The 15,838-nt window shown below is 45.2% G+C and overlaps 2 protein-coding genes across 4 annotated transcripts in view; both read right to left on the bottom strand.

The window, feature by feature from the left end:
* Positions 1 to 15,838, bottom strand: part of PDGFD (platelet derived growth factor D) — a 194,923-nt gene that overhangs the window by 143,080 nt on the left and 36,005 nt on the right. The gene's annotated exons all lie outside the window — the stretch shown is intronic.
* On the bottom strand, positions 1,480 to 3,200 carry LOC140901216 (myb/SANT-like DNA-binding domain-containing protein 7). Its single transcript, XM_073319681.1, has 2 exons — positions 2,629 to 3,200; positions 1,480 to 2,040 (listed from the first exon to the last, which is right to left on the bottom strand). Exons 1-2 carry the CDS (start codon positions 3,185 to 3,187, stop codon positions 1,955 to 1,957), a joined length of 645 nt encoding a protein of 214 aa, XP_073175782.1. The 5' UTR covers positions 3,188 to 3,200; the 3' UTR covers positions 1,480 to 1,954.

The following is a 15,838-nucleotide window of genomic DNA, read 5'->3' on the forward strand; positions in this document are numbered from 1 at the left end:
AGGCCGCTCAGCTCACTTTGGCAATTAGGAGCACATTAAACACCACACGCATTATCCAGCAGTATATGCAGCACCAGAACCTGGCAAAGCGATATCGGGCAAGGAGGCGACGTCAGCGCGGTCACATGAGTGATCAGGACATGGACACAGATTTCTCTGAAAGCATGGGCCCTGCCAATGAATGCATCATGGTGCTAATGGGGCAGGTTCATGCTGTGGAATGCCGATTCTGGGCTCGGGAAACAAGCACAGATTGGTGGGACCGCATAGTGTTGCAGGTCTGGGACGATTCCCAGTGGCTGCGAAACTTTCGCATGCGTAAGGGCACTTTCATGGAACTTTGTGACTTGCTTTTCCCTGCCCTGAGGCGCATGAATACCAAGATGAGAGCAGCCCTCACAGTTGAGAAGCGAGTGGCGATAGCCCTATGGAAGCTTGCAACGCCAGACAGCTACCGGTCAGTTGGGAATCAATTTGGAGTGGGCAAATCTACTGTGGGGGCTGCTGTGATGCAAGTAGCTCACGCAATCAAAGATCTGCTGATATCAAGGGTAGTGACCCTCGGAAATGTGCAGGACATAGTGGATGTCTTTGCTGCAATGGGATTCCCTAACTGTGGTGGGCCATAGACGGAACCTATATCCCTATCTTGGCACCGGAGCACCAAGCCGCCGAGTACATAAACCGCAAGGGGTACTTTTCGATAGTGCTGCAAGCTCTGGTGGATCACAAGGGACGTTTCACCAACATCAACGTGGGATGGCCGGGAAAGGTACATGATGCTTGCATCTTCAGGAACTCTGGTCTGTTTCAAAAGCTGCAGGAAGGGACTTTATTCCCAGACCAGAAAATAACTGTTGGGGATGTTGAAATGCCTATATGTATCCTTGGGGACCCAGCCTACCCCTTAATGCCATGGCTCATGAAGCCGTACACAGGCAGCCTGGACAATAGTCAGGAGCTGTTCAACTACAGGCTGAGCAAGTGCAGAATGGTGGTAGAATGTGCATTTGGACGTTTAAAGGCGCGCTGGCGCAGTTTACTGACTCGCTTAGACCTCAGCAAAACCAATATTCCCACTGTTATTACTGCTTGCTGTGTGCTCCACAATATCTGTGAGAGTAAGAGGGAGATGTTTATGGCGGGGTGGGAGGTTGAGGCAAATCGCTTGGCTGCTGGTTACGCGCAGCCAGACACCAGGGCGGTTAGAAGAGCATAGGAGAGCGCGGTACGCATCAGAGAAGCTTTGAAAACCAGTTTCATGACTGGCCAGGCTACGGTGTGAAAGTTTTGTTTGTTTCTCCTTGATGAAACCCCCCGCCCCTTGGTTCACTCTACTTCCCTGTAAGCTAACCACCCTCCCCTCCTCCCTTCAATCACCGCTTGCAGAGGCAATAAAGTCATTGTTGCTTCACATTCATGCATTCTTTATTCATTCATCACACAAACAGGGGGATGACTACCAAGGTAGCCGAGGAGGGGTGGTGGAGGAGGGAAGGAAAATGCCACACAGCACTTTAAGCACAGCACTTTAAAAGTTTACAACTTTAAAATTTATTGAATGACAGCCTTCTTTTTTTTGGGCAATCCTCTGTGGTGGAGTGGCTGTAGGCCCCCACACTGCGTTCTTGGGTGTCTGGGTGTGGAGGCTATGGAACTTGGGGAGGAGGGCGGTTGGTTACACAGGGGCCGTAGTGGCAGTCTGTGCTCCAGCTGCCTTTGCTGCAGCTCAACCATACACTGGAGCATACTGGTTTGGTCCTCCAGCAGCCTCAGCATTGAATCCTGCCTCCTCTCATCACGCTGCCGCCACATTTGAGCTTCAGCCCTGTCTTCAGCCCGCCACCTCTCCTCCCCGTCATTTTGTGCTTTCCTGTTCTCTGACATTATTTGCCTCCACGCATTCGTCTGTGCTCTGTCAGTGTGGGAGGACAGCATGAGCTCGGAGAACATTTCATCGCGAGTGCATTTTTTTTTTCTTTCTAAGCTTCACTAGCCTCTGGGAAGGAGAAGATCCTGTGATCATTGACACACATGCAGCTGGTGGAGAAAAAAAAAGGGACAGCGGTATTTAAAAAGACACATTTTATAAAACAGTGGCTACACTCTTTCAGGGTAAACCTTGCTGTTAACATTACATACATAGCACATGTGCTTTCATTACAAGGTCGCATTTTTCCTCCCCCCACCGCGTGGCTACCCCCTCAACCTTCCCCCCTCCCTGTGGCTAACAGCGGGGAACATTTCTGTTTAGCCACAGGCAAACAGCCCAGCAGGAATGGGCTCCTCTGAGTGTCCCCTGAAGAAAAGCACTCTATTTCAACCAGGTGACCATGAATTATATCTCACTCTCCTGAGGATAACACAGAGAGATAAAGAACGGATGTTGTTTGAATGCCAGCAAACATACACTGCAATGCTTTGTTCTACAATGATTCCCGAGTACGTGTTACTGGCCTGGAGTGGTAAAGTGTCCTACCATGAAGGACGCAATAAGGCTGCCCTCCCCAGAAACCTTTTGCAAAGGCTTTGGGAGTACATCTAGGAGAACCGCGAATGCCAGGGCAAAGTAATCCTTTCACATGCTTGCTTTTAAACCATGTATAGTATTTTAAAAGGTACACTCACCAGAGGTCCCTTCTCCGCCTGCTGCGTCCAGGAGGCAGCCTTGGGTGGGTTCGGGGGGTACTGGCTCCAGGTCCAGGGTGAGAAACAGTTCCTGGCTGTCGGGAAAACCGGTTTCTCCGCTTGCTTGCTGCGAGCTATCTACAACCTCATCATCATCATCATCATCTTCTTCGTCCCCAAAACCTGCTTCCGTATTGCCTCCATCTCCATTGAAGGAGTCAAACAACAGGGCTGGGGTAGTGGTGGCTGAACTCCCTAAAATGGCATGCAGCTCATCATAGAAGCGGCATGTTTGGGGCTCTGACCCGGAGCGGCCGTTCGCCTCTCTGGTTTTCTGGTAGGCTTGCCTCAGCTCCTTCATTTTCACACGGCACTGCTTCGGGTCCCTGTTATGGCCTCTGTCCTTCATGCCCTGGGAGATTTTGACAAAGGTTTTGGCATTTCGAAAACTGGAACGGAGTTCTGATAGCACGGATTCCTCTCCCCAAACAGCGAGCAGATCCCGTACCTCCCGTTTGGTCCATGCTGGAGCTCTTTTGCGATTCTGGGACTCCATCATGGTCACCTCTGCTGATGAGCTCTGCATGGTCACCTGCAGCTTGCCACGGTGGCCAAACAGGAAATGAGATTCAAAAGTTTGCGGTTCTTTTCCTGTCTACCTGGCCAGTCATCTGAGTTGAGAGTGCTGTAGAGAGCGGTCACAGTGGAGCACTCTGGGATAGCTCCCGGAGGCCAATACCGTCGAATTGTGTCCACAGTACCCCAAATTTGAGCCGGCAAGGCCGATTTAAGCGCTAATCCACTTGTCAGGGGTGGAGTAAGGAAATCGATTTTAAGAGCCCTTTAAATCGAAATAAAGGGCTTCATCGTGTGGACGGGTGCAGGTTTACATCGATTTAATGCTGCTAAATTCGACCTAAAGTCCTAGTGTAGACCAGGGCTGAGACAAAAATTGGGCTTTGCCACTGAACAACTAGCAGCCATTAGAGCGGATGAAGGGGGAGAAGGTCCTATGTATGGCACTCCCAGGCACAATTATGAAGAGAAAAGTGTGAAAAGTTAACTCTGCAGAGGCTGGAGGGAATTAAGCAGTTAAACTTTGTGAAAATGTTGAAAAGGAAACGTGTTAGAGAAAGAGAATTCTTGGTTTCTTTACAGCCATTCTGAAGAAAAAATAGGCCCTTTTCCAAAGGAGTGTGTGTAAATAAGCCAGGCAAAAATAAACTATCTGAAATCATTTGACTATGGACAATTTAGTCAAATCTGCTAAAAGAACATAAGGGGGTTCTATTGGAACTTAACTGCCTAAAATGTATAAAGGGAATGTAAGATATAAAAAACAGAGCAGTGTTGAAGGGATGTTAAGGAAAAGAAAATGTGTATGTATCTATCTGTGTGTGTGTGAATATGTAAAGTTCTAAGGACCAATTTGGTTTTGTTTTTGTTTTAAATAATGCCACTAAAAATCCATTTGACTGTTTAATTCAAAGTTCCAAAACTGACAGACCTTTTTGCTAGACACAGGTGATTAGTGTTGTTTGGCTTTGGGATTTGGCATTTAACCATTAAAAGGTAACTCAATGCTTTACAAAATTTAAAATGTTTTTAAATTGTGGCTGCAGCAGGGCAGTCAAAATCAGAAGAATAGGAAAAAATTCTGGATTATTTTTGTTTGGTTGGTTGGTTTTTATTTTATTGGTATAAAAGCTTCTCACATTTATCTCCAGACTTCTTCTCCTTGTCAGACCTATTCTACCCCCAACAATCTTCTATTCTTTGAACTTTTTGAAACTTTGCACTTTTAGAGGGGGTAAGGGATTGACTCTGTGTACACAAATTTGCAGAGGGACAATAAAGTTGAGGTCTGTTGTTTCTCACCGCTATTATTTATGTATTGAAAAACATTTTTGTTGTTAACAAGCATGTTACCTCTGGAGACACAAATTCACAGTTTGAGAACTGCAAAACTAAGTATCTCTGATGGTATCTCCTAGACTGAGCATTGAGTCCCACTGGGTAGATAGAAAGATTAACCTAAATAATTTATACAGAAGCCTGTGGAACCCCATAAGATTGGGTCCCTAATCCATGAACTGTTGGAACTCATTTACAAAACTTTTCTTAAACATTACATGAATATATTGCCTCATACTATAGAATTAGAATTTATAACCCCTATTCCATGATGAGATATCTTTGAGCTATAATGTATCTTTAGATAGGTTTTTTCCCTCAAAAAACTTTTTATAAAAAAAAAATCCAATTTTTTTCATTTAAAAAAAAATCATTGATTTTTATCCACGCTGAAATCTACCACGGATTTTAATTTGGGGCAGGTGGAGAAAGAGGATCACTCCTCTGGTGACATAAAGCTCCATCTAAAGCTCAAACCTCCTTTAGGCTTTTGGCCAGGAAAGAAGAGGAAGCTCACAGGCAATTGATATTGAAGCAGACTTTGTTTTTTTGATGCACATGCTTGGCACCCATTGACTTATTATTGTTCATTGGATTCCAGTAGCACGCAAGGCATCAATCAGCTTGAGGGTCCACTGTCCTAGCTGCTACACAGCCATCACTGGGAATTATCTGGGTGTATTCTATGGCAGAAGATGGCTCATTTTTAAATGTAATTTAACTATTTAAATAGCAGGATTCTAGATTAAGAAAATATATATATATATGCTTAAATCATGCAAAGATATACAAGAGCCTTTAAACCAGAGCACCCCTTTTACAAATGTAGGAAACACAGTCAGATTCTCAATTGTAACAGTGCAAGTTAGTGCCACATAATACAACACACACATTTCAGACATTTGACCTTCCTTCATGATCACTGTAATGTATATCTCTGTATTTTTAAATACAGATTGATATTGATTTTATTAGTTTAGTGTCCCAGTTTCACCACTCACATTTGCCTCCGGCTATAACACCCCAGATCCACCAGGGCATAATGGGTTAATACCTTAGGTCTACTAAAGTTTTGCTAAGTGGGACCAACAGACATTGGTACAATCTACAACTCCTCTTCACCATGTGCTAAAATGACTTACAGAGTGTGTGTTCTATTAAGAGGGGAAATATTGTTCTCTTTTATAAATGACAGCCTCGTGATACATTTAGAGGCCATTTTCTAAAATGGTGGATTCCGAAGTTTAGGTATGAATTAAATTAAGATTTTCCTTCTGTGATTCAGAAGATGGATTTTGCATAAACATCCACATTAGGCCTAATTTCCTCTTGTGTGCAATTACTCATTAATGCAATATTAACTTTTGCTAGGGAAAAAGACAAGACACCTATGAATTCATCTTGTGTGCAAACCAGAACAAAACATCTTGAAAAAGAGAATAAAACAAACCTTCAGGCATGTTGTAAAGATCTCTTTTTATCCCACTGTCAACAAAAAATATTATAAACAAACAAACATATTTAAATTATTTACTCCTTAAACTATAACACACATTAATTGAAAAATAAACATTTCTGCAACAGATTCAGATAGGAGATCCTTCCATTTATTAAACAAAACAAGAAATTTGGTTATCCATCTTAGGAACTAATAAGGCCATCAGTATATAGTATCTCTCAATCTTTTAAAGCATTTCCTCACAACATCCTTGTGAGGTAGGGAATTGTATTTTACACAGAGAAACTAAGTGACTTGGGCAAGGTCACACAGGAAATCCATAGCAGAGCAAGGAATTGAACCCAGGTCTCCCAAGCCCCACACTAGCCCTAACCACTGGCCTTCCTCTCTACAAGGGGATAGCCAAGCTTTGACTATAGCATCATGCAGAGTCCATACTGCTAACAAACAAGGAGTTAACACAAATGTTTGAAGGCAGAGCAACAACAACGTATTGGTGAAGACCCATTGAGAGTGCCAGGGGGTGACAGCCACTTGATAGAAGAGGAGAAGCCCTTTGTGAAAGCTGTATCTTACACCCAGTAGTTACAGAACTGAGGACTATCCCAGATGGCTAGGTTTGTTTCTAGGTATGCAAAAAAACTTGTTTTCTTTTGTTTTCTCATTGTGAAGCACTCTTCAAGGGCTGTTCTTTCATTGCTGAACAGCTGATCCACTCCACCACCTGCACTGATATTTTTGTACTGCAGGACCTGATCCTTGTAAAACACACACTCTTGATGGTAAATGGGAAATAATATAATCCTGAGGCCACTTGTTTCTATGAGCCCTTATTCGTGTGAGAAATCCTACTGATTGTAATGGGAATGCATTTCAGGTGAGAAATCCCAGTGACTGCATGGAATGAAGGCTACTAGTCACCTGATTAAAGTGTGGCAGGACTGGGCCCCAAATGTCAGTACAGTAGAAAAATAAATATCCCAGGGTAATTATTCTCATCTTTTCAGGCTATGAGCTCTTTCGACAGAGGTGGTTGGAAAGTGCCTATCAGATTGTGGGCTGCAATGTAAATACACTTAAAAAAAATCTATGTAAACAAAAATTCAAAACACGCTATTTGCTACAACCACTAAGTTAGGCTTGAAGCAGCTCTTGCTTCAGGGAAGTTATGAAAAACTTACATTTACTTGTAAAATATATTCTTTTGGGAACAACAAATGGTTATACATGAAGGGTTGGGCTAGGCACCCTAAGCCGACAGTCCTCTCTGTTTGTGGATCTTATTCAAATTGCTACCTTTCAGCTGGAGTGACCCTCCAGCCTGGTGACTGATCTTGTGATCACCCTTACTTTCACCTTTCTTGTGTGCTTAACAGACAAGAGGCCTTTATAAAAATCAACACCTAACACATTTTGGCAGAGGCAGTACAACAGGAAAAATTATATTGTTTTGCTATTGGCACATGCCCACCATTCTGCCTGCCTACTTCTATAACTTGACTCACTGCAACTATCTGGTGTCATCCTGAGATCAGAAAGTGCAAATGGTATGTTATTTTTAAAAACTCCAAAAACTCGTCAGCCCAAAGGAAATCCACCATCCACACCAGTACTGTTCCCTGTATGCTCAATCTCACTGAGCTCCAGCATGTAGACAGGCAGAGATTGTAGATCCAGCCACCAGAAGAAAGCTTGCCAGCCCCCAGCAAGGTTTGGGTCTGGCGCATACTCTCTTGCAATGCTGAGCAGCAAGCACAAGAGCTTTGAGATGGGACAAAGGTGGAGAGATCTGAACTTTCAGAGACATCAGGAATGTACAGTTAGTGTTCTTGTGGCTAAGCAAACTTGACATGAGAGTTTTGGCAACTGCTCATTTTAACACTGGACAAAGAAAGATCATCAAGAATATTTCTCAACAGTCAGAGGGAAGATGCAAAGAAACATCTTAACAATACAATACTGAAAAAAGCAGAGCTAAACACAATTACTGTAAAAACAACAACACTGAACAAAGAGGTGAACTCAATACGCATTAGTTCAATGAGCCTTATTGATCAGAAAGATTCATTTCTGTAACCTGTGTCACACAACTAGCCCTGCTTTAGCAATTCTTCCTAAGTAGGATAGAAGACACAACGGGTCTGTGGCCTAGGCCCATTGTCCTGTCCTCCTTTTCCTTCCTCAAAACAAACATCCATTTAAGACCACAAAAGGAATTTGGTTTTTAGAATAAATAGAAAATAAAGACCTGTTGGGCCAGCCAGCAGGGCTCTGCCAATGAAGGATTGTTTCCTACACAAACTTAGGGCTGCTACAGGGACTAAAACAGCCCCCGTGGTAAGCAAGAAAAGTCCCCATGCTCTGCTCTAATTTAGGGCATCTTTCCTATGGCTGTATATGGGCTGTGCTATGGCCAAGACTCCTGGCCAGGGTGCAGCCCACAGGCAGGAATGCCCCCATTCCATCCTCTCTGGCCCCTATCAAGCTCCCCAAGCTCAGGCCTGTGAAGGGATAAGGTGAGGCCACTTATATTCACTTTATGGTGCGCCTGTGTGAGGGAAATTATCACCAGGCCCACTGCACCTCTTTTATGGTACCTATGGGCTGCCGGAGCAGCGTACAGAGTGTGGGTCGGGGTTAGGTACATTTTGCACCTAGGAGGATGGAAGGCTGGTTGAAGCTGTCTGGTAGGGTTGCCAACTTTCTAATTGCACCCAAAACCGACCACCCCTGTCCCTGCCCCGAGGGCCTCCCCCACCAACCCACCACTCCTCCAAGTCCCTGCCCCCACTCGCTCCCTCCCCGCACTCACTCCCTCTCCCCTCCATCCATCACTCACTCTCCCCGACCCTCACTCACTTTCACCAGGCTGGAGCAGGGGGTTGGGGTGCAGGAGGAGGCTCAGGGCTGGGGCAGGGTGTTGGGGTGTTCAGAGGGGTGCGGGGTCCCGGCGGCGCTTACAGTGGCTCCATGCGCTGCCCTTGTGCCCGCAGGTGCTGCCCCTGTGCCCGCAGGGTGCCGCCCCCGCACCTTCCACTGGTCAAGGTTCCCAGCCAATGGGACCTGTGGAGCCGGCACTCGGGGCAGGGGACGCGCATAGAGCCTCCCTGGCTGCCCATGCGCCTAGGGGCTGCAAGTACCGGGCGGCTGCTTCCAGGAGCCATGCAAAGCTAGGGCAGGCAGGGAGCCTGCCTTAGCCCCAGCCCCCTGCTGCGCTGCCGACTGGACTTTTAAGGGCTCACTTGGCGGTGCCGACTGGAGCCACCAGCGTCCCTTTTAGACTGGGTGTTCCAGTCGAAAACCAAACGCCTGGCAACCCTACTGTCTGGTAAAAGACAAAATGGTGGAGATGGGAAGCAGAAAGGAAATTCACTATTTCAATCCTTCTCCCTCTGCCCTTGATCCAGGTTATAGTCTTGTTCAATCCACGGAACTCATTCAACAATTGTTTTCCCAGCACAGCTTTTTCAGACAGGTTTAGGCCGCCTGGTTGTTTCTGATGACCAACGCCCACGATCGTCAGCTGATCATGAGATACAGTGTACTGCAAGATGAAAGAATGCCGGATAAAAGTGGGAAGAGAGTAATACTGCAAACACCAAGTGCAAACATAAGAAGTAGCAGCAATGTATCAGCCTGTGGTACACATGTCCCCCCCGACCCCTCCCCCCACCAGGAATGAAGGAGACCCAGTGGCTGAAAAAACTCCCTATATTATGGCACACTCTTCCTATAATGTACTGAATTATTCACAGATCCGTTCTTGCTCTGCAGGATGTGCTGACACAGTAGCAGCTTCCGTGAATTAGCGTATACCACCAGGAAAACTGCGCTGTCCATTTTCTTCGGCTCCATCCAAGACTGGACACTTTAAAGCCAGGAAATATTCAATGTACATCACAGAGGTAAGCTGAAGTTATTTATAAATATTGCAGACGATGCAGAAAATACAGCAGTGACTTGCAGCTATGGTGGGTTGTGCATGGGTCCGAAAACCAGGAACTTCTGGGTTCTAACTATTGGCCCAAATCATCCATGCCTGTGGAAAAGTCCATGGAAAATCCATCCCATTGGGGCAGTGGAGCTTGACCCTGGGGTCACTGACAAACAAGACAGGTCTGCAAGGATCAGCAGGGATCTCAGGAGACCCCTTAAGACCACGACTTTTGCTTCTGCACTGGCCCTAACCATCATCATTCTGCCAGCCAGCCTCCAGTGGAGTTGCCCTACCAGGGATGCCCCTTGGCCACAGCTACCCCTGGACCTAAAGGTAGAGGGGCAAGGACTACCTAGACAATGTAACAGTCCCAGACTGTATTATGCTTTTCTGAATAGTCCCCGTGAAGCCTGGGGATAATGTACAGCCTCTTGTCCTCCTCCTACCCACTCCTTTCCTCTGGCCTCCACCCTCAAATTCAACAAAACCCTGACCACACGGAGAGGCCGCCACAGGGTCTGGCGTGTGCATGCGCACACACATGCGTGGGGGAGGAGGGAATACAGCCCTGTAGAAGTGGCTGTGTGGTTTTTTGTGCAAAAGAACGAGAGTCACACAAGGCAGGACTAGCACTCCAGAGCTAGGTGCTCAGAGACACGTAGTAAGAGACAGCCCCATTTCCCACAAGCTCAGATACTAAAACTGACAAAATACAACTAGTAAATGAAACAATTAAATTGGGGTGGGAAACAGGAACCCAAGTTTTTACAAAGACTAGCAATAGGATCAGTAATACCGTTATTTGTTTAGCATGCTGAGGTACTCAGTGCTGCACAAGACCACAAAAAAAAAGTCTATTCTAAAGAGCTTGCAAATGAAGCCCCTGTTCCTGCAAAGAACTGGGCACTTGTTCAATTATATGCATTTTGAGTAGTCCTGCTGAAGACAATGGAGCCACTCACAGAACATAATGTTCAGCATGTTCACAAGTCTTTGTAGCATCTGGCCTAACAGACAAATACAGAGAAGAAAGGATGCACTGGAAAACCACGATGGAAGCAAGAACTCCCAAGAATATCAAGATATTATTGACAACGCATTTCTCACGGGCATCATAATTTTGTCTGTCACTGATTTGAACTGTGGCTATTGGCGATGGGCCTCTTTACCTTTATTTCCCTGTCTATAGCATGGGAACAGTACTGCTTACTTGCCTACCTCACAGGAGTGTTGGGAAGTGCTTAGGTTAAGTTGGTACAGCACTTTGAAAATGGAAAGTGCCTTGTAATTGTTAAGAATTGTGGGTTGATATATTACAGCTAAAAACAGAAAACAATAGGCAGGAATAATTCAACATTCTGTTGAACTGCTCTCTGCAGAAGCAGGGTTTGATTCTGTAAACGGTAGTTATAACAAAAATGCCTATACACATAAAAAATCATGTGTATGTAAGTAAAAAGTAAATCAGTTTAAAACAGTCTTCTTTTAAAGATCAGGATGGTGTTATATTTATTTTGTCTTAGCACACTTAAACCAGTAAATTTAAAATACCACAAGTTCTTTATTACCCCCGGTAGACAATCTGGAGGAAAAAAAAGATTCACCCCTACAATCGGTTATGTAGTCATTTTTTAGCTCTGCCGTGTTACTGCACAAGAGAGATAAAGTATCATCACTGGGGAAGCTTGACATGTATATCCTCAAACTGATTCACATTTCATTCACTACTCTAACATTTCTCAGAGACATTGTACTGTATGCTGAAAAGACAGGGCTGACAGACCGATTCTAATGCATGCCTGATAGTTGCGTTGGTTCATTGGCTATGGCCCTCAAATTACTTGACAGACAGCTCTTCAAATTGAGCTACTTTATGTAACTAGGACCAGTTGCTAATATTAGGAATTATTCATTCCACTCATAATGAGAGAATAATTATTTCTATTACTGACAGAAGATTAATAATTTTTCCAATTTGTGTGGCTCTGCTGGTTAAAAATTCCAGTCATTGTAAGTACTACAATGACAGAAATCTCTAGAAGAGTTAACAGGGAAACATTCACACTTGGGTAATGGTCTCAGGGTTTTTATTCACTGATATAATCAGGGCGTTCTTCAGGGCAGGGACTATCTTACCATATGGCTTTGTAAATGCCGGTGTGGATGTACAGTGGTCCACAAAAATAATTTAAAACAACAGGCTTCTGTCACTAAATGGCAACATGAACATGTCCACATTGAAGCTCCGCCTATGCCAAACCGATGGTGGGACTGAGACCAGTCACTAGTTCTCACTCCCACTGAAACACGTCGCCTCCCTCATGCGAACTAGGAGTTAGCTGCTCTGTTAATGCAGTTTTCTTCTTCAAGGGTGGGCCTGTGTATATCTTAAACACAAATTATATTAGAAACACACCCAACATTCCAGTGCTTTAACTGCCTTTTTGGAAGGTATAGAGCCATCCCTTTGGAACATTCAGAGTGTCTTTTCAGCAGGACAGTTAATCACAGCAATCTCTCTCGAGTCCAAATCCTACCCTGGGATAAGATCATCAATCTCTTATTAGCTTCAAAAAAAGAAAAGGAGTACTTGTGGCATCTTACAACTAAAATACCCACCTGCTGAAGTGAAGAAACAGATTGACAGAGCCGGAAGAGTACCCAGAAGTTACCAACTACAGGACAGGGCCAACAAAAAAAATAACAGAACACCACTAGCCATCACCTTCAGCCCCCCAACTAAAACCTCTCCAACGCATCATCAAGGTTCTACAACCTATCCTGAAGGACGACCCATCACTCTCACAGATCTTGGGAGACAGGCCAGTCCTTGTTTACCGACAGCCCCCCAACCTGAAGCAAATACTCACCAGCAACCACACACCACACAACAGAACCACTAACCCAGGAACCTATCCTTGCAACAAAGCCCGTTGCCAACGGTGTCCACATATCTATTCAGGGGACACCATCATAGCGCCTAATCACATCAGCCACACTATCAGAGGCTCATTCACCTGCACATCTACCAATGTGATATATGCCATCATGTGCCAGCAATTCCCCTCTGCCATGTACGTTGGTCAAACTGGACAGTCTCTACGTAAAAGAATAAATGGACACAAATCAGACATCAAGAATTAGAACATTCAAAAACCAGTCGGAGAACACTTCAATCTCTCTGGTCACTCGATTACAGACCTAAAAGTGGCAATTCTTCAACAAAAAAACTTCAAAATCAGACTCCAAGGAGAGACTGCTGAATTGGAATTAATTTGCAAATTGGATACAATTAATTTAGGCTTGGATAAAGACTGGGAGTGGATGGGTCATTACACAAAGTAAAACTATATGCCCTTGTTTATTTCTCCTCCTGCTGTTCTTGTAAAGTGCTGGAAAAAGCCCACCTTGATTATCACTACAAAAGGCTCCTCCCCCTGTGCTCTCCTGCTGGTAATAGCTCACCTTTCCTGATCACTCTTGTTACAGTGTGTATGGTAACACCCATTGTTTCATGTTCTCTGTGTATATAAAATCTCCCCACTATATTTTCCACTATATGCATCCGATGAAGTGAGCTGTAGCTCATTAAAGCTTATGCTCTAATAAATGTGTAGTCTCTAAGGTGCCACAAGTATTCCTTTTCCCTTTACGGATACAGACTAACACGGCTCCTACTCTGAAATCTGTTATTGGCTTCAGTTACAGTCATTGTCCTAAGGCAGAATTTAGTCCTTGGAGGAGGAGGGAGGGGAGTCATTGGGGGTGGTGTGATAGGATATCTCTAGCACTATGGAAACCAGTGTCCCATAGAAACAGTATAGATTAGATTGATAATCCTATAGAATAAGTATTTTACCTTCAAGATATATAGAAATTTAAGATTTCAATAGGAATTACTCTAAAAATCTATAGAATTTAATAGAAATGCCACCTTTCTATTGTTGTTTGACCCATCCATCTAATTTTCTATTAAAAGTTGAATGAGTATTCCATAGAGGGTTCAAATTAGATGGATTATATTTGAGGTTCTCATACTGTTGCCTACTGGGGTTCATGAAGAGCTGGATGGTCTGTTGATGCTGCTTTTCCTCCACTGCTGTAGCCTTTCAATGGGTTCAGCAGGTTTCCCTATGAAACCGTGTGGAGTTGGGACAGGTCCAAGGCCTGCCTCCTTCATGTCCCTTTTGGGTTGTCTTGCACCCTCAGAAGTACTAGCAGAGAAGCAGACACTGCTGTTATGCATGGCTGCTATGCAGGGCTGTAAGTAGAGGCCCCATAGGGTTGCCAGGTGTCTAGTTTTTGACCTCTGATTTTTGACCACTGACCGGGCTGCTGACTGGGCTGTTAAAAAGTCCAGTTGGCGGCACAGCCAGGCTCCCTACCCAGCTCCGTGTGGCTCCCAGAAGTAGTGACATGTCCCTCCAGCTCTTAGGTGTAGGGGCAGCCACAGGGCTCCGTGTGGTGCCCCTGCCCTGAGCGCCAGTTCCGCAGCTCCCATTGGCTGGGAACCGCGGCCAATGGGAGCTGAAGGGGTGATGCCTGCAGGTGGGGGCAGCGCATAGAGCTGGAGGGACATGCCGGCCTTCCTAGGAGCCACCTGAGGTAAGCTGCCCGGAGCCCACACCCTTCCTCCCCTCCCGCACTCCAACCCCCTACCCCAGCCCTGAGGTCCCTCCTGCACCTAAACTCCCTCCCAGAGCCTGCACCTGCCTGCACCACAGCTCCCTGCCCTGAGCTCCCTCCCGCAACCAAACTCTCTCCCGGAGCCCGCACCCCCTGCCCCAGCCCCAGCCCCCTCAGACACTCCAAACCTCCCATCCCCAGCCCGCACCTCCAGATGGAGCCCTCACCTCCTGCACACTCCGAACCACTCGGCCCCAGCCCGGTGAAAATGAGTGAGCGAGCGTGGGAGAGAGTGAGCGACGGAGGGAGGGGGGATGGAATGAGTGGGGATGGGGCCTTGGAGAAGGGGCAGGGCAAGGGTGTTCAGTTTTCTGCAGTTCGAAAGTTGGCAACCCTACCCACCCAAACTTGTGTACCTGCAGAGCAGGCAGGCGCATTCTTGCCCTCAGGAAAACTCTCGCTAGCTTAAAGGACTGAATACTAAAAACTAAGGCAGGACCTTGGGAACATGTCCTTAGTGCTCCCAAGTAACTCAAGTCAATCCTCCCAGGAATTTTAAGTATGAGGAAGAGACTATCCCACAGCCAACACACTGCTGCACTTGCAAAAGTGAATGGCATCTTCCATTTCCTGCCAGAGGGATTCATTACAGGAGAGTCCATTACAGTGCTAATCTGTCAATCAAAGTGACTACACAGTGCACCCTAGGAAGCTGTCTTCTTCTGTGTGTATATGTAACTCCTATTAAAGTTAGTGGGAATTAGCCATGTGTATCTAGGGGAGACAAGGCTGTGAAAGTGTGTAACAAAATATGGTATTAAAAATAACTGACAGAGACCATCCAAGTGTCAAACAGACTTAATTCTCCCTCCTCCCCCCATACTGGGTACTAGATTTTCTTTGTGTGTCAAACATAAAATAGCTTTGCTATCCATCTTCTTCATGTAACTTCTTTCTACCAACATTTTTAATTCAACTAATTAAAGTAATAATGTATAAGAGGCTTTAACATATCTGCCAGACAAATTAAGAGACAAAAGTCCTGGTAGTTTATCACACAGTTTATTGCTGAGAAAAACAATGTGCCCAAGCTAGTAGCACTATTGTGCTACAAGCAGCAACAGGAAATCAATAAGAATTAAACAGATAAGCTCACATTTATCCCAGAGGTATTAAAATTCTGTCCAAGATCCATAGATTCTAAGGCCAGAAGGGACCACTGTGATCATCTAGTCTGCCCTTCTGGATAACACAGACCACAGAACTTCCAAAAA

The sequence above is a fragment of the Lepidochelys kempii genome, chromosome 1, assembly GCF_965140265.1.
Source record: "Lepidochelys kempii isolate rLepKem1 chromosome 1, rLepKem1.hap2, whole genome shotgun sequence".
Classification (NCBI taxonomy): domain Eukaryota; kingdom Metazoa; phylum Chordata; order Testudines; family Cheloniidae; genus Lepidochelys; species Lepidochelys kempii.

What these genes read in the sequence shown, in the direction of transcription:
- LOC140901216 (XM_073319681.1), bottom strand. Translation starts at nt 3,187, where the DNA reads ATGATGGAGTCCCAGAATCGCAAAAGAGCTCCAGCATGGACCAAACGG. An exon ending in AGGCGGAGAAGGGACCTCTG is followed by an intron (nt 2,041 to 2,628) that starts GTGAGTGTACCT and finishes TTTCTCCACCAG; the next exon opens with CTGCATGTGTGTCAATGATC.